A 25,301-nucleotide genomic window follows, 5' to 3' on the forward strand; every position below is an offset into this window, starting at 1 on the left:
TCTTGAGCTTGAGCATAGGAATACATACAACTACCAAACATATCTAAATTGTTTGTACCATTTAAAATCTGACAATTTTCAAGGTATAAATAAGTTTCCTTGAAAAACAATGCTTCTGATTACATTATATCGATATTATCGATTATTTTATAGTACTTAAAAGTATCAAGTCTTGTTAGCGGTGAAGAGTTGTGCTTAGGTTCAAACACTGTTTCACTTCCGGTTTGCCAGAGTAACTGCATAGGAGAGTTGATTAAAATCAACCCCCCCCCCCCTCAAAAAAAAAAGAAAGAAACAAGATTGAGAAGCAACAACGCTTGCTGTTGCAGACAAAAATAATCGATACGACAGGTTTAAAGGGGAACACACACATATAAAACTCAGTACTCGAGAACTTGTCTCATAGAACGAGTTCAGTCCATGTTGCGTAGTTTATGAACCGGAATGGCGCGTAGACAGAATTACATGATTCTGGAGCCAGCTTACAGACGGCTACATAAGCTTAAGGAGATGGCAACCGAAGAGAATGTGTCACCAAAACTCAGAGCTGAGATAGACGCAATTATTGATTTGCTTAAGGTGAGTGATGCGATTTTTTTAATTTCATCAATATTAACAGTATTTTCATTCATGGAAGAAAATGAAAGGGATAGGAAAAAGAGGGAAATCGATATGAAAAGAAACACTCGATTTATTTGGTTTTTGTGAGTGAGTTCGAACGTTGATTTTTATTAAAATGTAGAAATACAGTAAAACACGGTTATATACAACACGCTTACAATGAATTGACGCTTACAGTGAAGTGATTTTCATTCCCCGTGACTTTATTTCCATGTTCTAAACTTGACGGATATAACGAATATTACGCTTATAACGAAGTAAAATTGCCCGTTCCTGGGACTTCGTTATAAGCGTGTGCTACTGTAACTTTTGGTTAAAGTGTCTGTTTTGATCTTTGCAGACACCAGATCTGAAAAAAGAAGTGAATGTCATATCATATATACATATAAACTGAAACATTTTTACGATGTTAATTGATATATCCGTAACTCGTTATATCCGTAAAACGAATTCGTAACAATTACTACAGCAAATTCACTATATACATGTTTTCTTTCACCAGACTACATTTTTTGCTAATTGAGGGTTAGATTTTTGATACTTTAAATAATCTGATTGTGAATTAAAGAATTTATGTGAAAATAGATTCATTCAAACTATTATGTTTAAAGGTAATAAAACTTTTTTCAAACTGTAAAGTAATTCGTTAAAAAGTGTTAAATTTCGTTAATATTAATCTTTACAGAATGCTTCTAAAATTAAGATGTAACACGACATGGTTGCAGATAGTAACATTTTCACAGAATCATTGCGGGGGTACTCCTTTCTATACAAAAAGTACTGGTCCATGAAATAAAAAATCACAGAGTTTTTAAAGTCCAGAAAAAGCCAGGCGAATAAAATTCACATACAAAAATTCCATAGAATTTTTCTAGTTAGTAACTAAACTGACACTGACATACTAGTACGCTGACTGGGGTTGAGGGCAACATTCCTTTGAATATATTAGCCCCGAGATATGAAATTAATATTACCCGAAGCGAAGCAAAAGTAAAATTGAATTGTAAAAATCCCTAAAATTAAAATAAAATGAATTGTTATAAAAGAAAAAAAAACTTCATGTAATCTCATTTTGATTGCAACTTAATATGGCTGATAATTACACACTGTCAGGTCCGAGCGGACTACTGTGAAGACCAATCAACAAAACCTAGCGAGGATCTTTTGAGACTCATGGAAGCTACGCTACATCACCAATGGAAAGATGCATTTGAACAAGGAAAGCTTAGTTATGTCCCAACTACCCTGATGATGTCAGGAAATTTAGAAGGTACGATTTGGAAAATGATATTGCTTAGAAGTCGTCATGTTTCCTGTGCGAAACTCACATTCACTTTTATGATGTAGACACGCACACCAATTGTGGGAATTCATACCAATGTTATGTCTTTCTACCAAATTGGCTGTTAGAAACTTTTTAATATTTACTTTAAAGATTCTTTAAAAAATTATTCAATTGACTGTTCAACTCTTAGTGTTTCAAATCATACTAGGATATACTAAGTACTGAGAGTAAATCCCCTTACAATCATTGTACGATTTGCTCATATTTCGTATCCTTCAGATAACCTTCTGACTATAAGATATACTAAGTACTCTGATTAATCCCCTTACAATCATAGTACTATTTGCTCACATTTCGTATCTAAACGGTAGAAAAGTAGATGAGAGTGTGATGATAAATAGGGCAATGACCTTGAGAGGCAAATGCTGTCGTTCAGATAAATTGAATAAATCACCTAAAACATGAGTAAAGGTTATAAATGCTCGGACTTACATAGGTAAAACGAGATGAAATTAGATAATTTACAGAAAGTTTATTGTTAGATGAAAAAGTCAAGGAACCAAGAAATGACAGGATAAAACTACACGCAGGCAAATTATGATAGAATTTCGAAAGAACTAAAGGTATTCATGGTAATTCAATGTATAAGTTTGTATTAATATTCTAAAAAAAAGATCAATGAACAAGATAAAGGAATATATATATATATATATATATATATATATATATATATATATATATATTATTTCAATACTAACACAATTATGATTAATTCAACAGAAACAATTCTTTGCTGAAGTTTCTAACAGAAGTTAAACGATACACTGTGTCAATGAACGGTAGATTTTGTGAAAAAAAAATCTCCATAAAAAAAACTGAAATGCGGCGAATGATTTGTTTTAATTTGAAAAAAAGATATTTAATTAAAATATCCAGTCAGATAAAATGTGTGATTGAAATATGAAAATTGGGTAGAATTTCCAGAATTTGCAAAGCTAAACCTAATATAGAGGTTTGTTTAAAACGTTCCATTATTTCCGAACCTTGCCAATTCCCTTTATATATATCCACTAATACCTCGCCAAAATGACGCTTGCTTACGCATATATGGTATCTGACATCGCATTTTTTTTCTAGCACAGTTTCTGCGATCCTTATCAAGCCTGGGTAACGCTAGGCGTGTCCTGGAACTAGGTCTGTTCACCGGATGTACGGCTTTGGCGCTTGCGGAAAGCATACCGGAAGACGGGAAAGTGGTGTCCTGTGAACTTGACCCTTACATTGCTGATCTTGCAAGGTCACTTTTGGATAAAACAGAATGTGGGAAAAAAGTTGATATCATGTTAGGTACCATTTGTTTGTGTTTGGCATGTGCACACTATTTATCATTATGTTCCTATACATGGATATCGTTGTTTTAATGTGTCATATTTTTAAGGGGGAGAATTGGGCCATATTATTCTTGATTTTTGTGAGCATTTAACGCATTTGCATGATATTCAAGGTGATGCCAGGGAGTCAATGAGAGCGCTCGCCGACAAGAAGATGCAGTTCGATCTGATTTTCATAGATGCAGACAAAGAAAACTACGGTGTTTATTACAAGGTGAAGATAACTTTTAATCTTTTTCACTGGCTGTAAAGGTAATTCATGAACAGCAATTTAATCCTTTGACGACTCAAAATTCATCAAGAAACCATTCATTTTGCTTTGAATAGGCCTCATGTTACTTAATGGCGCAGAGTGCAAGTTGTCGTTGCATGCAGGTCTTAGACGAGGTCCGCATACAAATGCATTCATGTGTTTAGTCACGTTAGTTTTATAGGTACCCTTTTTAACATACAAGTCATGAAACTTTTGTGTTATTGTATATAAGCGCGAGTACACAGTGAAAGTCTTATAGTACTTAGTCTAACAATCCACAGAATTCATATATAAATTTTTACCAGATTTGATATGTATAATTAAGTTTATATTCTGAACCCTGCTCTTCCCAACAATACTTCCTTGAAAATGAATCTTAACAAATTGAGGCCCATGGGCCACATTGCTCACCTGAGCAACACTGGCTTTACATGTATATGGGCTTTCAAATGATATTGTGCCATGTGGCCCCTCGGTTGATTAACAAAAAAGTAATATCCGAATTATACACTTATTTTTGCATATACTTAATCTTTGAGATATTTACCTCTAATATGAAATATTTATAACTAAAATTTTCAGTCGGGGTTCACGATTAACTTCCAGTTCCCTTCATTTAAGCCTCAAAACATTTTAACATTCAAAAATTTAATTGGTCTTCTCCATTATAAACGGTTGTCTTTTACCAGGCCTTAATTCATTTCGCATGACGTTTCATAACCTTACTCACTTGTCTGATGAATAAACTTAACTGAAAAATGTAGTCACATGATATGTTAAAAAGCCATTATAATTCAAATCAATGTATTGGCAGGCATGTCGCTCTATTGTACTAGGGCCCACTCATTATTTTCATCTTTATTTTAAAAAAAAACAAATGTCCACAAACAAAGATTATTTTCAGCTTCAATAATTTTTTAAGAACAACGATGATGATTTTATCACTTAATATTTATTCGTTTGATGAGATATTAGCGCTTCTGATTGGTCGAAAAATTTCTTTGATACCTGCATCAATAAAATTTTGCCGGATCTACTTTTCTCAACTGTTCTGATCTAACACTATTTATAAAACGGGAATTTCCAAAATAAACACTGTCAACAAAATGTTAAGTTGTGTCTAGCTGTTTTATTGTCAGCAAACAAAATACAACTTTATAAACATAAAAACTTGAAAGTTTAACCTTCAATAAAAAAAAAATAAAAAACATTATTTGATTCACGAAAAAGAAAATTAAGCGTCTTCTCACAAAATCGTCTGCCTGAGATCAATCAACATTACTGCGAGGCTGGCTGTTCCTTTTCCAGGAATATTATAACAAACATATAGGCCTATACATTTTCACGGTAACACTGGTGTTCAAATTTGGTAACGATAATTTTAAACAAGTAGCTGTCCTTTAAAAAAAGGACTGCAATACGTGGACCACAAGCATGTGTTTCTAACGGAAACGTGAAAGCCTTAAAATTATCAAAGTTCCACCTACTCTAGCCGCCTACTTTTAACCACTTTTGTTCGTTGTATTACGTGTATGTATAGCCCTGACTTTTTATCTCAGAGTTTAAAGGGTTCATACTTCTAAAATAATTATGATCAACATTACAGAAGATTGCATGTATTATAGCAGGCATTCGGCGAATTCTAGGCCTACTATTTGCGCACACATTACGCTTCGCACTACTCTGTTAACTATGTAGTGACACCTTTGTGTAAATTAATTTCATATTAATTTTGATGCATTTTTCTTGAGATTTTAACTTTTATACAGTGATATAATTATTCAATCATCTATTACATAGGCGGATCCAGGGGGGGGGGGGGTTCCGGGGGTCGGAACCCCCCCTTTCTCTAGGGCATGTGAATTTTTTTGAGCCTATTTAAAGGCAATTTTCCCCATTTATAATATAAATACTGTAGTTTTCTCAAATAAATGCTTTTAAAATTGCTTATTTAAAGAATTTCGTACAACGTACCGTAATTTTGTTCTTACATGAAAAATCCCTATCGAATAAGCACTCCCCTTCAGCATCCAGTGTTTACTACACTGAGTAAACATGTGAAAAATAAAAAGAAATACAAAACAAAAACTTAAGCAGTATTGCTAAAAAAAACACAGATTTACAATAACATATGCAATGTATTTTCTTCTCTATTTCTTTAAAAAATCGATTATAGTTCATACAGTTTTGAACCGACAAGCCATCGAGTAAGCCATCAAGTACGAGTACACGCATTCGTTTTACTTTAAAAGCCGCTTTCAAATGTATTGTTTAGTTTATTAACTTAAGTATTATCCTGTAATAGGTAAGTTTTACTTCGTGTCGTACGAAAAATACAAAGAAAATTACATGACCCACTTGTTTATGGACAAATAATGAATTTTGCACCTATTGATTTTCATCAGTTGCCCCCCCCCCCTTTTACAAATTACTGGATCCGCCTCTGTATTATATACAGTCACATAATTATTCAATCATACTTAAATACTTAAACAATTTTAATCGGGAAGTACTCTAGCCTCGCCTACTGTAAAAGTAGAGTTAAGCTACATGTGTATTCGGGAAACAACAAAACATTGCAAATTATGCTATTTGATGCCTGTTGTAGTTTCGGCTTAACATTAACTTATTTCATAATACTGACAGTTCATATCACATGCCGATCATTTCTTTAAAAAGAATTCTTTGTTTCTGTACTGTTTACCGACAACTTTTCAAATTACAGCGCCTTTGAACTTATGAGTGCATATGACATGTAATCCCGATCCCGATTCAGATAAATGTGTGCTAGCCTGGTTCCCTGAGCTACCCATTACGCACAGGAACCAGGCTAACTCATGCGCATGCTGAATTTTTCCCCATAGCATCCGGTTTAACCTCGCTTATATATTTTCTGCGTGGACCTCAGGGTCCACGCAATTAACACACATACATGATTGGTCATCAGAATAAACATCGTAAAAAAGCTATGAGTAATGCATCAACTCCTTCGGCGCATATACCATTTAAGTACATCACTGGCTATCTGGTTACCACAACGTTTACAAAAGTCGCTTATACATACTATTCTTTGTCGACATATCAACTATCTTCGTCCACGATCGCCTCTCCTTGGATGGTTATGTCGAGTTGCATATTCCAGCGATCTCATATGAAAACTAGTTTTATTACGAGTTTTTCTGCACAGAGAATAATATGACAAGCTATCGCATGTATGTTCCTTTCGTTTTCAATTCAGCTGGTTCAGATTTTAACTCACTTTTTGTGTTTAATCCATTAAATTCAGCTCAATAGCTCTGCATCAGCTGAAGGCGCATCCATTTTGAATATTGTTGCTGTTGTTGTTTTGTATTCATACGCGCCGCTTCATTTACATTATTTACATACTAGTATTTGATCAATGACACTTCACATTCCTTTAGCAATTCCGTAATTTTCTTTAATGCACTGTTTCCGTCAAAACTGTAAACTCTTGGGGAAACATCTGTTTGACATGTAGCTAATTACGTATTACAATGAACATTTGGTGAATAAATAAATGTACCATTATCGAAAAACTCGCCCACTACATTGCTAAATTCTAGATCCGCACCTAGTAGAACTGACCGTTCGTTTTGCAGATGATATGGGAACTAGGGCTTCTAGCACCCAAAGGGATGATACTGGTGGACAACGCCCTATTTTTTGGAGATCCTTACACTAAGGAAGGGTATATGGGCAAGGCAGGAGAAGGGATTACCAATTTCAACGACATTGTCAGAAAAGATGGAAATGTTCACAAGGTTCTATTTTATCATACTGCTCCACATATAACATTACAATTTTATACTTTACGACGAAGAGTCGAAGACTGCTTTTATTAGTTTTCATGCGGTCGCATGTGCAAAGCTATAACTTTTAAGTTTCTTTTGTAGGCTATTGTGTTTTGTTTAAACAGTAAAGATGCTTTCGTTAGTGATTCATGCGCATGCGGAATAAAAACGTGGCGAAATTGCAGAAAACATTTACATGAATAATCAAAGAAAGCATTTTATGGTTTATACTTATATCTTTCTTTTAACAAATTAATAGATTGTAAAAAGTAAGATAAATTCAGTAAAATACTGTGCAGTTAATGTACATCAGTAAGTTGGCTAAAAGAAACAGTCAATTCATCATAAAAACAACTTCATATCTTGATCTAACTCCAAAAGGAGTTATCCAAACAATTTAGGGGTGCCCTTTTAACAGCCATCCGCCCACCATTTTTACCATTTCCTTTGGAAAATCCGGTTTTAAAAAATCAACTGGCCCGGCAGTAAAGGAACGGAAAAACTCCAGTAAATGTTTTGTTCCGTTTTCATAATCTATGCTTTTAAAGAAGTAATTGCTATTTTCATGATCGCATGCATATGTTTTTGTTCGCTAGATTTTGGTGCCAATTCGTGACGGCCTGATGATCATAAGAAGAATACAAGATGTGAATGTTCACAAATAGAAGAGTGAAAGACCATTTTAAAGACTCTAGCAGACGACACAGGCGGGCGTGACGTTTACGTCGCCATTGATTGCCACGTCATATGACGATCATTAATCAATTCCTTGTGATCAGCTCCAACGTGCAGGAACAAAGCGAGCCAACATGATCATGTAAACTGAGGGATTTGCAATCCTTCATGCTGTTTATTATTTGTTGGTATGCTTTATCTGATATGTATGGTACATGACTTATCTATAAATAAATTCAATTGTACATGGAAAAAATTTCGGACCATTAGTATAATTATTGCAATCATGTATCTTTTCGATGAAGATATTTTGTATCACTTCCTGAATTCCATTGTTCTATCACTTTTAATTATTACATTGTTCTATCTAATTATTAACAACATGCGCAGGGATAGTTACATGTATTAAATCTAACATCCCTTTGAAAAAGGATTTTTGGCTCTTCATTTAAACAATAAAATGATTTCTTTGGTGATTCATTTTGGGTGACATTGCAGAAAAAATATATAACCCGCGTTAGCGTGTTATGTAAATTTTTACTGCAATGATCGCTACCTTCATAACCCGCATGATTGAATCATCAAAGAAAGCTCTTCATTGCTTATATATTTTTACATCTTACTTTTAACAGATTGATAAATTGGTCGTAAAAAGAAAGAAAAATTAACCAAATTATTGTTAATGTACGTCAGTACGTTAGCTAAAAGAAACAGCCAAATCGTCTCCAATGGGAATTTAAGTCTGACATCTTCATGATTATTTCGTGCAGTCCGTGGTTTTTCTTAGGTCGCTATAGGTTTCAACCAATCGCTAAACGGGGCGTGTAGATATCAATCTGGAAGTTTCTATATATAGAGCTATGAATGAACTAAAAATTTCCATAAGAAATTAGATATTGGTAGAAATGCTGTCTGAAAAGCCCATATAAACTTTTACATTTAGCATTGTAACCAATGTTACTAGTTACAAATGGAGTGTGGTAAAAGTCAGGACTAATTTCTGGCCAAAAATGTAAGAAAAAATTTGAATCTCTTTTTCAAAGTTGCTTTGTGTAATTTTTGGTCAGAATAGATCACTGGTTTTGAAACACAAGACCCATTGTGCTCTGTAAAAGGTTTCACTCTTAAACTAATTCCCCATTTATTCCGACATAGAACATTTATCCCATTATTCCATGCATAAGTTTTAATACTTTTGAAAAATTCAGAAAAGCTCACTTAATGAGCCTTTGGCCAAAATAGTCTGAAAATTCAATGCCATGCAGTACAATATATGCATAAATTTTAGTTTAAATTCGTTATAACTGTTCAGATATGATCTCTTCATGCAATGAATAAAACAAATTCACAAAGATGTCCTCAAATATATGCATGTGGACCAACGCAAGACAGATGGACATTGTGATTTCTTCCTCTCTCCATTTATCTCCATTTTAAGAAGTATAAAATGTCCCACAGACAACATTTATTGTCAAAATTGAAACAGTTTATTTCATAATGCATAGAAAACTTTAAATACATTCATAGCTCTCTTCCACAATGAGTCCTTTGAAAGAACTGTTTCCACCTGCTGTCTTTGCTGTTCTTTTGGTAATGACCATTTTGAACCTGACCCAAACCCTTAGGACTGCCCCTATATTGATTTGTTAATTTTTCATTGTAAGTTCTTTAAACAATACAGGCTGACATTTAGCAACATGCAGGCACTTCATTGTAAGTTTAAAACACAAAATTGATTATATTCCATTTTAGTGTCTTCCTTTATTTCTATTTTGATTTTTAATTAAACCTAAATTTGCTTATGTGGAGTAATGAGGTTCATTTTTGCAAAGTTAAAGACTTGAAATCATAAGTATGCCAAAGTGCAATGAAACATCTTGTAATCTTGCAGCATACCCTAATTAGTTGATAACCAAAAACTTTATTTGTTCTGCATAGCATTGCTTTGCCTTTAAAAATAAACAAAATAATAGCTTCAAGTGACTAATAGTGCTTAAAACTTATAGCCAAAATATAACATCTCATTTGTAGGAAAGAAATCTGAATCTTTTTTCACTGGTGGAAATCTACTCACACAGAACTTCAATGACCTTGAATAGATCTCCCATTTTTCTGCAACCTTTTCTTTGAATTGGCATTTAACTTGCCTAAGCTTATTTGGGTCATCCTGAATTCCTGAACAAAATATCCTATAATGGAGGACCATCCAAAGAATGATCACAGATGTCATGTGCAGATGGCTGCCATTAAAGATTGGCACCAGAACACTACAGAGAAAAACATCATTTTTTGCGTCATACATCAAAATTCTAAAATGGCCACTTTGAGAGTCAATCACAATATTGGGTATTAAGTGATTCTGAAAATTTGGATAACACGCTTCTTGAATCATTGCAAAGACAATTGTTTCTGCCACAGATTGGTTCACCGCTCTTATAGCTGTCTGCTTCATTCTTCCGCCAGGTGATACATCAGAATCTTCCAAATGGGTGTCTACAAAAAATATCAAAAACTAAACTCTGATTACATTTCATATTCATGAGTGATCAAGTACCTCATTGTCCTAACATAAATATCAGTATTGTATGATGCATCATATAATAATGGCCACGTCAATGATCAAAGGCCATGAAAAATTAATTCCATGGTTTAAAGGCTTGCTCACATCTGATTCAATTGTGCATTGCTTTTTTTTTATCAGTAAATGAATAAAATTTCTCTACAATGCACTTAAGAATTCTGAAAATTTGGTACCAGATTTAGGACCGCATTCTAGATACTCAAGTTAGTAAAACGCTTGACTTTAATAAAGAACATTATTGCAAACATTGTGATGATCCAGACTCAATGACAGTGTACATGTATTACAAATGGCCGCCAAATCTAGTTACAAGACGCTGTGTTCAAGTTATTATCGCAACACCGATGACTTTAGTTTAGATAAGAGGAAGGACATTTCTTAACTTCAGATACATGTAGGAGGAGAGTTTCTGCAGCTTGTACTATACTTAATATCTCATTATGCTGAATTATAGGGCTCTCTCAAGACTCATAGCTGTGGTGTTTCCTGAAGAACATGATAATTTTTTTTATTTCATTAAGTTTGAGCTAATAAATCTACATGCAAAACTGACACATTTATTTGCTTTAACATATTGCTTTTTCAGGATTTTCATAAGAATCGCATCTTGTTGAAATAAAAGAAAAAAAAATCCTGCATTCTTTTTGCATGAGATATAAAAAGAAAAATAAGCCACCGCCTGACTGCATCTGTTTTTAAAAATATTGGCCAGAGAACCAAGTGATTAATTTTTAATGGCCTAAGGAAGTTTAGTTATATATATAAAGACTGAAAATATCAACAACAAAAAAAGAAGGAAAGAAAGAAAAAAGATCAAGGTCTGCATTCAATGCTACATACAATCATGTATATTGTAATTCTATGTTATCCATTCACAGCAATATCCCCAAGAAAGTCTGAGTTGTGTTTTCTTTTTTGAAATTAAAATTAAGAGGGCTAGATGGCCGTGACCATTTTTATACTATCATAATCTCCTTTAAAAGAAGAGTTCTATAAAAAGTTATACATGTAGGAAAATATTCAAATTGCAAAGCTTAAATACAATTGTACATGTGCATCATTTTTTTCTTTACTATTGAATGATAGTTAATACCTATACACTGTAGCTTCAAAAATTGCACATAAAAATTTAAAGAAGATATGATCGTTAAATTGTTGACCACCCAGCCTCCTTACTGTTCATTGTGACCATATTTCATCGTAATCAAGATCAAGCTTTGCACCATAAGCTACAGTGTAGCTCTATGTTATTTACCGATATTTTATTAACATCAACGAAGAAAGTCTGAGGTGTATGTTTTTTGGGTTTTTTTTGCTTTGCACTTGGATAATGGATAATTGGGATCAGGTTCCATATCTGAAGCAAGTTATTTGATGTATATTATTGTATATTGTGCATAAACCAATAGTGAAATCTGACTTTTGGATTTTTTACATAAAAAAAAACTAAAAATTTTCAGACTGACCTGCATGTACTTTAGAGTTGATGGAGAAGTCAAAAGCATTTTACCCCTGCAACTTGTTACATGGAGTATAAAATGTCTTGTTGGTCATTAAAACATATTAACAAGCTTTTTACATTTACCAAATCTCACTTCTTTTGAGTGAAGTGTTTGAGAAAATAAGAGGCCCATGGGCCACACTGCTCACCTGAGCAACAAATAGCTTTAACAAGAGGCCCAGGGGCCACATCACCCACCTGAGCAACAATTGCTTTAATTCTGATCAAATTAGCATTACAGTATCAAAATATCTTGACAACTAAGTACAGTACATCTTGCAAAAAAAAATTTGAAAATCTGCCAATTTTATCCACCTCTTTTTTTTTCTTGGTAAATACCAAGCCCCTTTTGTTGTTGTACCTGTAAGAAGATTTTTCTCTATTCCTATATACCCCTCCCCCCATTTCGTGGCCCCACTTTTCTCTAGGGAATCATGGTTTCATCAAACATCTGCATAACCTGTGCTTTCAGACCAAGTACTGAGTTTTGGACTGAAACTTTTCCCAGAATATTTTTAAAGATTTTCTCTATATATTCCTATGTAAAACTTGATCCCCCAATTGTGGCCCTACTCTACCCCCGGGGACCATGATTAGAACAAACTTGAATCTACACTACCTGAGGATGCTTCCATTTTAATTTGAGTTTTTCTGGCCTAATTGTTTTTGAGGAGAAGATTTTTAAAGATTTTCTCTATATATTCCTATGTAAAAATCCATTCCCCCATTGTGGCCCCACCATACCACGAGGGAATATGATTTGAACAAACTTGAATCTACACTACCTGAGGATGCTTCCACTTTAATTTAAGCTTTTCTGGCCTAATAGTTTTTGAGAAGAAGATTTTTAAAGATTTTCTCTATATATTCCTATGTAAAAATCCATTGCCCCATTGTGGCCCCACCATACCACCATGGACTATGATTTGAACAAACTTGAATCTACACTACCTGAGGATGCTTCCACTTTAATTTAAGCTTTTCTGACCTAATAGTTTTTGAGAAGAAGATTTTTAAAGATTTTCTCTTTTTATTCCTATGTAAAACTTGATCCCCCAATTATGGCCCCACCATACCACAGGGACCATGATTTGAACAAACTTGAATCTAAACTACCTGAGGATGCTTCCATTTTAATTTGAGCTTTCCTGGCCTAATAGTTTTTGAGAAGAAGATTTTTAAAGATTTTCTCTATATATTCCTGTATAAAAATCCATTCCCCCATAGTGGCCCCACCATACCACCAGGGACTATGTTTTGAACAAACTTGAATCTACACTACCCGAGGATGCTTCCACTTTAATTTAAGCTTTTCTGGCCTAATAGTTTTTGAGAAGAAGATTTTTAAAGACTTTCTTTATATATTCGTATGTAAAACTTGATTCCCCAATTGTGGCCCCAACCTACCCACAAGGACCATGATATAACAAACTTGAATCTACACTTTTTGAGGATGCATCTATTTTAATTTGAGCTTTTCTGGCCTCATAGTTTTTGAGAAGAAGATTTTTAAAGATTTTCTCTATATATTCCTATGTAAATCTTGATCCCACTATTGTGGCCCGCCCTACCCGCAGGGACCATGATTTGAACAAACTTGAATCTACACTACCTGAGGATGCTTCCACACAAGTTTAAGCTTTTCAGGCCGAATAGTTTTTGAGAAGAAGATTTTTGAAAATACCAACAAATTTTCAATAATTCTCAATTATCTCCCCTTTAAAGAGGACGTGGCCCTTCATTTGAACAAACTTGAACCCCCTTCCTCTAGTGGTGCTTTGTGCCAAAATTGGTTGAAATCTGCCCAGGTGAGCTAATAAAATCAGCTTTATGAATCATACGTGTTTATCAAATATCTGGACAAAATAGTAGAATGAATCCTGCAAAAAAGATTTACAAATTTTTTCTTCCAATATTCTTATGTAAAACATTCAGCACATTTTTCTTTTGTAACAAGATGATTTTAAAGTCACGTCATATATTAAACATTGCAGTTCTCAAGAAGATCTTAAACAATTGTTTATATATGTGTATATCTATTTCAAATGCTTGCATATTAGTACTTGTAATACTATAAATTATAACATAACAAGTTTTTGAAAATAAGTATTACAGATTATTGAGCCTCCAATGTTGCCTCAACCTACTTACAAAGATTAAGACTTGAGATGAAGACTTTTTAAGATTTAGGATCTACACTATCTCAGGATGATTGCATAGTAATATCATTAATTAAAGAATTGAGGATGACTGAATAATAATATCATAATTTAAGGCATTGAAGTTCTTGAGAGAGAGATTTTTAAACATTTTCCGTATATGTTTCTATGTTAAACTTTCAATACCTCTTGCCTTGGGCTCCAGTATATGTTCTTGAGTCACAGTTTTAAGAATTTAGAATCTGCACTTTCTTTGTATGCTTGCATAATAATATTACAAATTGTAGCAATGCAGTTCTTTAGAAGAAAATTTTAAATATTTCCCCATTACATTTCTATTTTAAACTTTGAACCCCTTTGGGGCACCAGTATAAGTGTTGGTGTCATGATTTTTACAATTTAGAGTCTACATTATCTTCAGATGCTTGCATAGTAATCTCACAAAATGAAGCATTGCAGTTCTTAAAAAGAAGATATTAAACATTTCCCATATAAATGCCTATTTTAAACTTTGAATCCCTCTTGGGGCCCCAGTATTAGTCGGGGGGGGGGGGGGGTCACAATTTCTTACACAGCATTTCTTGCGAAGATTTTTTTAAAAAGACACACTTTAATATCAGAATTATCTCTCTTTTAAAAAAGACTTTTGCCCTTTATCTTCACCATAAAGATTTCCTTTTCCATATTGATCTTTTTTACTAAGTTTGGTTAAATTTGGTCCAGTGGTTCCAGAGAAGAAGTCAAAAGTGTGAAAAGTTAACAGAAAGGTGGATGGGCTAGGGACAACAGGTGATCAGAAAAACCCTTTCGAACCTTCGGTTTTGGATGAGCTAAAAATGAGTGGTTTTTTTTTTAAAAAGTTCTGTTCATACAATTGCATTTTGATGGATGGTACGTATGCTTTATAGACAGAAACTTATTCCTTACCATCTTTTATCTTCTTAATTGGTGTTGTATATTGGTCTTCATCAGATTCATATCCATCTTCATCTTCAGTGGTTACAACTAATTCAACTGTTGATGATATACTGGTCTCTGGAGTGATGCCCTCATTAGACCCCAAAATGATATCAACAGAACCATGCCAAACTTCTTCATGACCTGTGAAATCCATTGTTGAGAGTACAGTTACATCTTTATTCATTTGATATAATATTCTGTGCATAGAATTATATTTGTTTTTAAACTCTTCTACAAATCAAATACCGTTGGCCACAAAGGTATAAATCTTGAGCACTAACAGTAACTCTTATTTCATATCATAAGTACAATGTATTATTAGCATTTACTAAAAGAAAGATGGAGAAAATCTACAATTATCTGATTTAAGTTAAAAATTAGTTTCACAACTAATAATTATAATTAACATCTCTGTAAAAAATTTCAGAAAAGTACACCCAGTGTTTCGTACGAAACAATCTGGACGGCAATTGCAACTGACAAGAAGGACAGATAAAAAGACAGATAGGTAGACCAACAGGTTAATTCCAATATAACCCCTAAAAACTTCATTTTTTTTTGGGGGGGGGGGGGGGGGGTATAACAATTTAAATAAAGGATAAGGTGACAGGAAGTTTTAATTCACAACATCATATATAAAATCTCGCATTTATTTTTCAGACTGTTTTGAACTACAGAAAATTATAACAAAAATCGGTGATCACAATTTCACGTTCTCGCTATATGATACAAAACAGCAAATCGCAGAATTAAGTACTAGCATAAAATAAGAAATTTACAGCATTAGACAAATTTATAGAACTGTAGCTCTCAGTCTGTAACAATTTGGATTAATGACCTGCGAGTGGCAGTTCCATACATGTTGCAATTTATGGTGCACAAAAAATTTGCACTAGTTTTGGACTGATTAATTTTATATCTGATACCTGCAAGAATAAGATTTTTTAATATATTTTTACCTATACCATTGCTTCCATACTTTGGACTTGATTTGCAATGATCCTCACCACAGCTACATTTTCCGTTGCTTTTAAAACTTGAGTCAATAACATACAACTGCCCTGGTGAGAGTTGTCCTAGCAAATGTTCTGCAAGTGCAACTGTCATCTCCATTTCTCTGCTACTATTTGGACTGGAACTCTCTCCATCTCTCTGATTCCGATCCAAAACTTTTTTTAGGCTTTTTTCATGTAATTCTAAAATATTATAAAATACGTGTAATTAAACATTATAAAACTTACCTTGATGAGAGATCATCTCAAACAAGAAACCAGCTTTCATTTATAAATGGAAAATAAAAATATCAAAACCAAGGAATCAATTTTTCAGATGTTGAATAAAGTAGCAAAAATTTCAATTCATCAGCATACATATATATACATGTATATATGATACTGATTAGCATTGAAAGAAAAAATAAAAATTTCTTGAAATCACATACATGTACCTTTCTTCAGCCATATCCAAGGACAAAAACTTGCTTTACATATGAAACAAGACGTCATTATGACAGGGTTGGAAATTCACTGAAAATAACAGTCAACCACAGGGCTGGCTACTTTTAAAAATTACCAGCCCTGCTCAAAATCTGCCAATCTTGATAAAAATGTTCATTTTGATGAACGTTCTATAAGTAATGCTTATTTACATTTGTATGACACATACAGGCCCCAACAATTTTAAAAATTGGAAAGGGACAAAAATGGGATCCAATATTGAAAAGGAATACGAAAAACATCAGTTTGATTATTATAAATGTGACAAAAAATTATTTATATATTTATTCTGTCAGATGCGCCTTTTTTAACTACTAATGGTTTATACATAATACACCACAACATTGTTTACTATACAGCTTCCGATGTGTTTCGTCACTTATCAGCCATGTAAATTCTACTTTTCTTCTTTTCCATCCGGGAACTATCTTGCAGTGCCTTTTGTTTTGGTCATAAGTTTTGTTTATGTCTTTAGCGTCAATCAAGGGACACTTTTGGGAGTAGACAATCCCAAAAACTTGCGAACCACCTAGCACATTGCTCCATTTGCATGATTTGTAATATTGCCAAACAAAATTTGTATTGTGGATGCTGGTTGGCTTTAACATTCATAGGGACCAATGAGCGAACAGAATACAATTTCTATATCTTACCTAATTTGACTTAAAAAAAGAAATCGTCAGTTTAATAATAGGAACTGGCTGTAAAAAATAGCCTGCCGACTGGGCTGTCTTTTGAGGTTTCGCCCCTGCCTGTTTAAGAAACAGACCATCTTGGGCAGTCAGGTGGACTGTAATTTCCCACCCCAATTATCATGAATATGTAGATTCACTAGATTGAGCACACAACGTTTAGCATAACTTTGCCTCATGTACCGATTTGGCTGGTGGGTCCTACTGTACATGTGTGAGTTTCAAATGAACCTATTCTCTTTCAACAAAATAAAACCTTATTTTCTCTGTTTAAACCCAAATTAAAAATAAATTGTGCTAGGCCCAATGCAATCTGATTAAAATCAGATCTTTTGATCATATTGATCCACTCACATAGATCAGGAGTGGATCAAAGGATCTGATTTTAATCAGATTAGGCCCCAATGGTCGTTGATTTGATTTGAAAATATTTTATTGTGTAAATAACACAAAAGGATTCGAAACAAGTTCTTGCAACTTACAAGTTCCTCTCCTATAAATTAAATACATCGCGCAATTTTTTAACGTTATCATCCTGGCTTATTAATGGCTGATGCAATGCAAAATCTCCATAGACTTTCAATTTCGGACTGTACACGTATTAAAACTTGAAGCGGTAGAGGGGGCGTTTCAAAACAGATAATCTGGACATTTTTCATATTAGTGGATGAACGTAGTTTGAATACAAAGGTATTTACTATCAGGCCTAAAAAAAAAAATAGGTTTGTTTCCGCTTTCCCGACCGACCCTAACTTAAACCCGCCGACCCAAAAAAAAATTTCGAGTTTTTTCGTAAATTTCCGTTTTTATCCGTTTTTTGTTAAAATTTCGTTTTTATCCGATTTAAAAATTTATTGTGTACTCCAAATTTAAGTCGTAAAAACGCTTATAGAACTTATTGACATGTCATCAGTGTTGTGTAGATGTTTGTTTTTTACAAATGGCAGCACATGTCGTGCCAGTTGAGCTCGAGAAATGTTCCCACCAGCCGGGGAAAAAGTTCATCACATCATTTAAATAATGACAACAAATACTTGTTTTTTTTTATCTTACCCAGTTTAATGGATAAATGGTTTAAAATGCACAATTGAACAGATGGAGAGGGGAAAAAAAAAAGATTAAAAAAAAAAAAAAGCCGACCGACCGACCCTAATTTTTTTCAGCCTGAAAGCGGAAACAAACCTATTTTTTTTTTAGGCCTCATTGAAATATCAAGCAAAAAGTGGTGGAAGCAAAAACTCGGGACAGAGTATAGCAGTCCCCAGTCAATTTTTTCAGTCTCAATGAATCCTGCTGTGATTAGATATAAAGTTCTAATAAACACATATTCGCTTTTGAAAGGTGGACAGGCATTGCCAGTCTGGATCTAAAAAAATATAGATTTCTAAATTGCTTAGAAACACAATACACACGTACCTTTTTCTTTTAGAAAGGTATTCAAAATTTTAACAGCATTTTTGTCGTGTTGTTTCAAGGCAGTCCCATCCCCACTCTTTAGTTTCTTCAATACTTCTACTCCACGACTGAACACGTCGTCAAAGTTTCTAACTAACGCAACACCGTCTATTTCGTCCTTTATACAACGAACGTTGCACGTTGCATTCGTAAACGAATAACTGTCACTAGCATTACAATATTTTCCAAGTCTCAAAAAACCAAATTGAACGGAGTCTCTTGAGAACTTCAAAATATTTTCAGAGAGACGTGTCCCCTCTTCTTCGTTCACTGAAGACGATGCCATACTACTTTTCACACATCACCGGGATCATTGCGTCTATAAATTGGCCTTTCTTAGTTTCACATAGACTTTTTCATAAACACCGGGAAAATCTGCCACAACGCCCTCTGGTTGTCAAAGAAGATGACATTTTGTTAACTCGTACATTATTCGTCAACCGATAACAACCAATTCGTGGTAAAAGCCATTCGTACTCATGATGTATTTAAATTTCGTTTAATTTTGTTAAATTATACCCTAGTAACGATAGATAAATGCATGTAATATTATCATAAAACAATTAGAAGCATTTTCACATGTTAAAAGTAAAGTATAATTGCAAGTTGGGCCAGAACATGCGTTTTTGGCGAGTTTTCAACAAACAATTTCTAATTAGACTATTTTTATAGGCTTTGTACTGTCCTTTAGAAAAATTTAGATTATTGATAATCAAAATCTGTACATGACAACATGTACAAATTTTGATTATCAATAATCTAAATTAGTACATTTAATCATTTTATGCCAAAAGGTTATGGTCAGAGCAAACCCCATATGTAAAGTAATTGTCTAGAACCTATGATTCTTTCTTTCTGGAAACTTCACCCATATACATGTAATACATTGTACATACTGTACGTATTTGATATAGGATAAGAAGGTTGGATGGTCAACAATTAACGAGCCATTAGATCTATACCTAAAAATTTAGGATATGATTTGTTTAACAATAAACTAGATAATCCAAATAGTTTACCTATTGAATTTGGGTATTTTCCTAATTTTTTATATAGAGTTTTCTTCTAAAGGAGGTCAATAAAGACTAAAAATGGCCAAAATCATCGAGCCCAATTAACATCTAGAACTAAAATTCGAGGTCAGAGGTTGAGGTCAAGTGACGTCCTCTAAATTGTTTACATCATCATGTCAGTCCTTTTTCGGGCATTGATCTTTGAGTACCCATGCATTTCAATAAAGTCGATAGTTTTGATCGAATCACATTTATGAAAACTATGATGTTATAGAAAAGATAAACACTTTCGTAAATGGAAAAAATGGTTATTTATTTTTCCAAGAAGAACAAAAAGTGATATTTTTCGTATCTGTGTTTAAAAAGGTTTCTGTTTTGTTTAGTGGAACACAAACAACCTCCTCGGACGATTCTTCAGGGTGAGTTTCTGTTTTGTCTCTCTCTGTCAAAAACACAAAAGATATGATTGTGTTATAAGGATAATAAAAGTTATAACCATTTAAAAATAATAAATACATGTCGCATACAGGAAACTTCAGTTAAATTGGTATCACATTAACCTTCTGTTTGGTTTCGGATTTGTCTCCGTAGGTTAAGCTAATAGTAGGCTCCTCTTCCTCCATATTCTCTACTCTGGCCGCAACATTGGGCTGTTTGAAAAAAAGTTAGATAACTTGCCATCATCTCTGCCGATCTGCCATCAGCTGCCGATCTTGAAGTTTTTTCTAAAAGTAAATGAAGATTGAACTAAAATACAAAAATTATAATCTTTTGAATATATATTTTGACATTTACACTGTACTACACTGTAATATATAAATTTTGAATAAAATTCTCACCATCATTTTTCCTTCCATTTGTGAACATCTCCTAATTATTATTTTTCTCTAAAAAAAAGTAATGTATCAGAATATCAATACAAGTACAGAACTCTTAAACAAGATATATGTCAGTTACGAAGTTCAGATATTGTCTTTAATTGGATGATTCTGTTCCTTTTTTATTTCTTACCACTTGGTCAACAAGTATGGAGAACAAAATCCGATTTCTTTTTACTTGGCTCTGAAAATAATTAGCGTCATTTCTTTATTTCTTAAAATGAAGATATACATGTTACAATGTAATTATATAAACATGTACATATATTACTTAATGTAAGTAAGATACTAACCCAGGCATTTAATGTGACCTTCCATTTGCTATGACTAACGTTCTGCAAAAAATTAATAATAGAAACTTGCAATTATTAATGATTTCCCAATTTTAAATTTTTAATGACAACTTAGAGTCTTAATTGCGATTCGAATGTGTAAGCGTGAAACATTTAGGGAGAAATGTACACATAATAAATACCTCTAATTTCCTGAAGGAATCCGCGATAGAATTGCGTGGAAATTCTCTTTCCTTTACTTTTTTTCTGAATAAAAAAACAAACAAAATAAGACTTGAAAATGAATAATTCAACTATACAAATCACAAAACCAATTTGATGCTAGCAATTTTCAGCAATCATTTTATACAGCTTTCATTGTATGCATGTATTTACATATAACGTTATGCTAAATAAGCTTTCTGACTCACGATCGAGCAGTTCCTCTTGTATGGTACAGGCACGTAGCATCGTTTTTGAAAGTGGGGGGGCCAGCCTCATCCAAAAAATATTGACAAGCAAAAAAAGGACTTGCGTAGTATATAACTTCAATTTCACTCCTCATTTCCTATTTTCATTTTTCATATCAATTTTTGCATACTCCCAAAAAAGTGGGGGGGGGGGCAACTCCATTATAATTCAATTTTTTATATGTAAATTAAAAAAAAAAATTGTTGCTGCGAGAAAAAGTGGGGGGGGGGGGGGCTGGCCCCCCCTGATGCTACGTGCCTGTGGTATCATGACATGGCAATTCTGAACTTACCGATAGTTCTTTATGGAAACTTTCCATTTTCTGATGGTACTCGATGATAATTTTCTAAGAATAAAATCAATCATCTAAATACTCAATCAATAATTAAATCAACAAATCAAATAGTTAAAACATACCATCCATTTAACAGCCAGTACAGAACTTCTGTAACTTGGAAGAATTCTTTTCTGTAACAAATTTTAATCAATTATAGGATTAGACAAGATGAAAAAAAATCACTTTCGTGCGTGCATACTTATGTTATACTTTGAACTAAATCAATCATTGATAAATTTACCAGTAGATCTGCTTCATCAATCTTTGCCATGATCATGGTCCGGCGACTTTCGTTGGTCACCGGCTCCTGTAATATAATGAGAGGTCCCGTATTTAGGCATCATTACAGGACAAGGCAATTGATTTGCATGTCAAATATGATATTTCATCCAACAAAAAAAACATTCATTTTCTTTTAATATAACCTTCACAATCAACATCTCAATAAATAATAATAAATAATACCTCTTGTTGTCTCTCCACCTTTTGCTCTGTTCTGTATAGGTTGTCGGAAAGCACTTCATTGCGAAGGTTCTCCTTAACATTGAAAAATAGTAAACAGTTTTTATAAATATAAGCATTTTAAACGTATTTTTGGAACATAGTAAAAAGATGAACGGTGGCTTTGTATTTAGTATCAATTCATTTACGAGAATGTTAACAAAACATGAACAATGATAAGAGCCAAAAAAAAATTTCTGATATGTTGGGTTAACTGGTAAAAACATAGCACAAAACATACATACCAGTTATTGATGGACTCTAAGTTTCAACTTGAACTCTGAGAGCTTATCCGGGGTTTTTTCTCTATTAAAGAAATAAAACAAGAAAATAATTTAAATCGTTTTGTAATGTGATGTGAACTGTTAAATTAACGAAAATATTCATTGCAATATGTACATGTATATTTTTTGCAAAAATACATACAGAACAATGCCACCTTGGCACTGGCATAATTATCCGGCACAGTGTCATAGATAAATCTAAGAAAAACCTCAGTATATAAGCGTATGTTTATACATAAATTACCGTTATCATCAATTTTAATTTTAAAAGCTTTAATATTTTCATTATTCTGAGTGGGTCATATGGAGAATCGACTTGGCGGAAAATATGTAAGAAAAGTGGCAATACTCTAATTCAGTGTGGGTTTTTTTGAGTACTCATAACCGTCAAACGGACCTGGAATGGATGTGCCCAAGGACAAAATAATCTGTAGGCTAACCCCTACTACAGATTACGGAAAATATATATTATGAGATAATTAGAGAGGGTTAGTCTTGAGAGGGTAAGTTATAAATATACGTTTATCGTGTGCTTTGTGACCTTTAGGGTAAGCACCCTTTTTTGTACTTGATTGACATACCTATCGTAACTTTGTAGTTGATCTCGAATCCTCCACAGCCATCTCTCTTTCCACTTGAAATTTTTCTGGTGGTGTTGCAAGAACGGCACAATAGCGTAAACACGCTTGCCAATCCATAAAGTTTTTCGGAAATTATGTCCCGGATATGAAGCAATGTTCCACACTGTTGACATACCATTCAGTCAGCCATATGTTGAATTTCAACGACACGGCGGCCCAATGTGCATTCATTATTGTCGTTTTATTTCTGTTTCCGAGTTGGCCACCACAAAGTCCTCATGAATTCCCTCTTTGTTTTTTTTGTTTTTGTTCTAATTTATCTAGGTGTTTTGAATAACTGTGATCTGTTATTTCATCTCTTTCCTGATTTTTGACGTTAAATGAATAAAATTTATGAAAGTCTTGAAGTTTCTTAGCCTTTTTTGTTAGAAATTAATTTACCCTTTTTGTCACGGTGAATGACGTCTGCTTTGCTGATGTCTAACAGAGAATCGATCTGTGTTGATCGCCTTTTTTTTTATAGGAGTAAACTTCAGTATTAAAAAAAAATTAAAAATATATATATATGAAAGAAAGACAACGAAAGAATTCAATTGATTAAAATATCTTTAAGACAGTTAAATAAATGACTGTTGTGGTCGGCACTTACGATGTCTTCCTGAAGTCTGCCCTCTATGTCCCCCAACAGCTCTCTTCCAGGAGAATTAGTTTCTGGCTCTTTTTTTTATCAGATTCATTTTTTGAGTGGTCATCACTTGATCAAAGTCGATGTGAAGTTTTTTATTTTGGGGGGTGGGGGGGGGGGGATTGCATCAGCTTGATCTTTTTTCTTAGAATCCTATTATTGTTTAACGAGTGTACATTCGTGTTTCAGGAATGGAGATAAATGAAGTAAGTCCTTTTTGAGACATTGACAAAAACGTGTGAACTATGTCGGTGTAATACCGCAGTCATACCGGTATATTATACTTATTAGGTTTGTTACTGACTGTTTACAGAAAGTGAGGTCGGTAAAGTCCATAGAAGGCGCAGCTCCGCTTCGCCTTCTATGGACTTTACCGACTCAACAAATTGTTTGTAAACAGTCAGTAACAAATCAAAAAGTGTTTTGTTTTGTCGAGGACCTAAAGTTTGATATGTAAACAACAAAATATAAGATACATAACAAGTAAATTCATAGGCTTATAATCTAATTTTGTACCTTTCTCGTCAGTCGTCTGAGCAAACCTGAATGCCATTGTATATAGAATCGTTTCATTACGTCACGGGCAAAGGGGGGTCACTCTAAAATATTTTGGGGCTTAAAAATTCAAGGTATGGTTGAACGTTTGAGTAAAAAATCAGCTCAAATATAGTCTCGTTCAACCAGACGCTCGGCTGTCTCCGTAAATCTCTGCTCGTCGGAGATTTACGGAGACAGCCGAGCGTCTGGTTGAACGAGACTACTCAAATAACGTTACGTCCGCCATAAATTTTGACGCCCGCAGTGTAAAGAAATTTATAAGACAATCACGTGACGCGATTCATCCAATGACGTCGAGACATTCTAGTCCGAGGCACCAATATTACTAATTAGGTTTGTTACTGACTGTTTAAAGAAATTTGTGGGGTCGGTAAAGTCCATAGAAGGCGAGGCGGAGGCGAGGCGGAGCCGAGCCTTCTATGGACTTTACCGACCCCACAAATTTCTTTAAACAGTCAGTAACAAACCTAATAAGTGTTTTGTTTTGTCGAGGACCTAAAGTTTGATATGTAAACAAACGTTTGTGTCGAAAATCAGTTCAAATAACGTTACGTCCGCCATGTTGCGCTATAAATTTTGACGCTTGCCTTTTAAAGAAATTTGTAAGGCAGCCACGTGACGCGTTTCATCCAATGACGTCGCGACATTCTAGTCCGAGGCAAAACAATATTATATATATACAGTATACTGCGTAACATTGCCCCCCCCCCCAAATAAAATATAGAATCCCGAGGCCAAAAAAAAGGCACCCTCTCATATCTATTTGTTTTTGGAGGGGGTGGTTCAAAATATTGTAAGTGTCTTTTACTAATTAACATTTTTAGTTGTCAATGAGTTCAT

At 33.8% G+C, this 25,301-nt stretch overlaps 2 protein-coding genes and 1 long non-coding RNA gene across 4 annotated transcripts; 1 reads left to right on the forward strand and 2 right to left on the reverse strand.

Annotated features, from left to right (window-relative positions):
- Window positions 1-365: 365 nt before the first annotated feature.
- Window positions 366-8,480, forward strand: LOC117689254 (O-methyltransferase MdmC). The gene is made up of 6 exons (XM_034469692.2): window positions 366-579; window positions 1,735-1,891; window positions 3,044-3,253; window positions 3,411-3,511; window positions 7,171-7,332; window positions 7,959-8,480. Exons 1-6 carry the CDS (start codon window positions 445-447, stop codon window positions 8,025-8,027), a joined length of 834 nt encoding a protein of 277 aa, XP_034325583.2. The 5' UTR covers window positions 366-444; the 3' UTR covers window positions 8,028-8,480.
- A 507-nt stretch (window positions 8,481-8,987) lies between these two features.
- Window positions 8,988-19,280, reverse strand: LOC105337179 (uncharacterized). 2 transcript variants are annotated; one of them, XM_066088123.1, is made up of 5 exons: window positions 18,843-19,280; window positions 16,198-16,434; window positions 15,206-15,379; window positions 10,112-10,530; window positions 8,993-9,670 (listed from the first exon to the last, which is right to left on the reverse strand). In XM_066088123.1, exons 1-5 carry the CDS (start codon window positions 19,165-19,167, stop codon window positions 9,659-9,661), a joined length of 1,167 nt encoding a protein of 388 aa, XP_065944195.1. In that variant the 5' UTR covers window positions 19,168-19,280; the 3' UTR covers window positions 8,993-9,658. The 2 variants fall into 2 exon arrangements, with proteins under 2 accessions (XP_011440112.3, XP_065944195.1); XM_011441810.4 differs by having other exon boundaries at window positions 8,988-10,530.
- Window positions 19,281-20,241: 961 nt separating this feature from the next.
- Window positions 20,242-21,359, reverse strand: LOC117688954 (uncharacterized). Its single transcript, XR_010714564.1, has 6 exons — window positions 21,248-21,359; window positions 21,066-21,107; window positions 20,906-20,956; window positions 20,734-20,781; window positions 20,455-20,619; window positions 20,242-20,336 (listed from the first exon to the last, which is right to left on the reverse strand). It is a non-coding gene; the product is annotated as an uncharacterized lncRNA (long non-coding RNA).
- Between the last annotated feature and the right edge of the window lie 3,942 nt (window positions 21,360-25,301).

Source organism: Magallana gigas, chromosome 6, assembly GCF_963853765.1.
Source record: "Magallana gigas chromosome 6, xbMagGiga1.1, whole genome shotgun sequence".
Taxonomy (NCBI): Eukaryota; Metazoa; Mollusca; class Bivalvia; order Ostreida; family Ostreidae; genus Magallana; species Magallana gigas.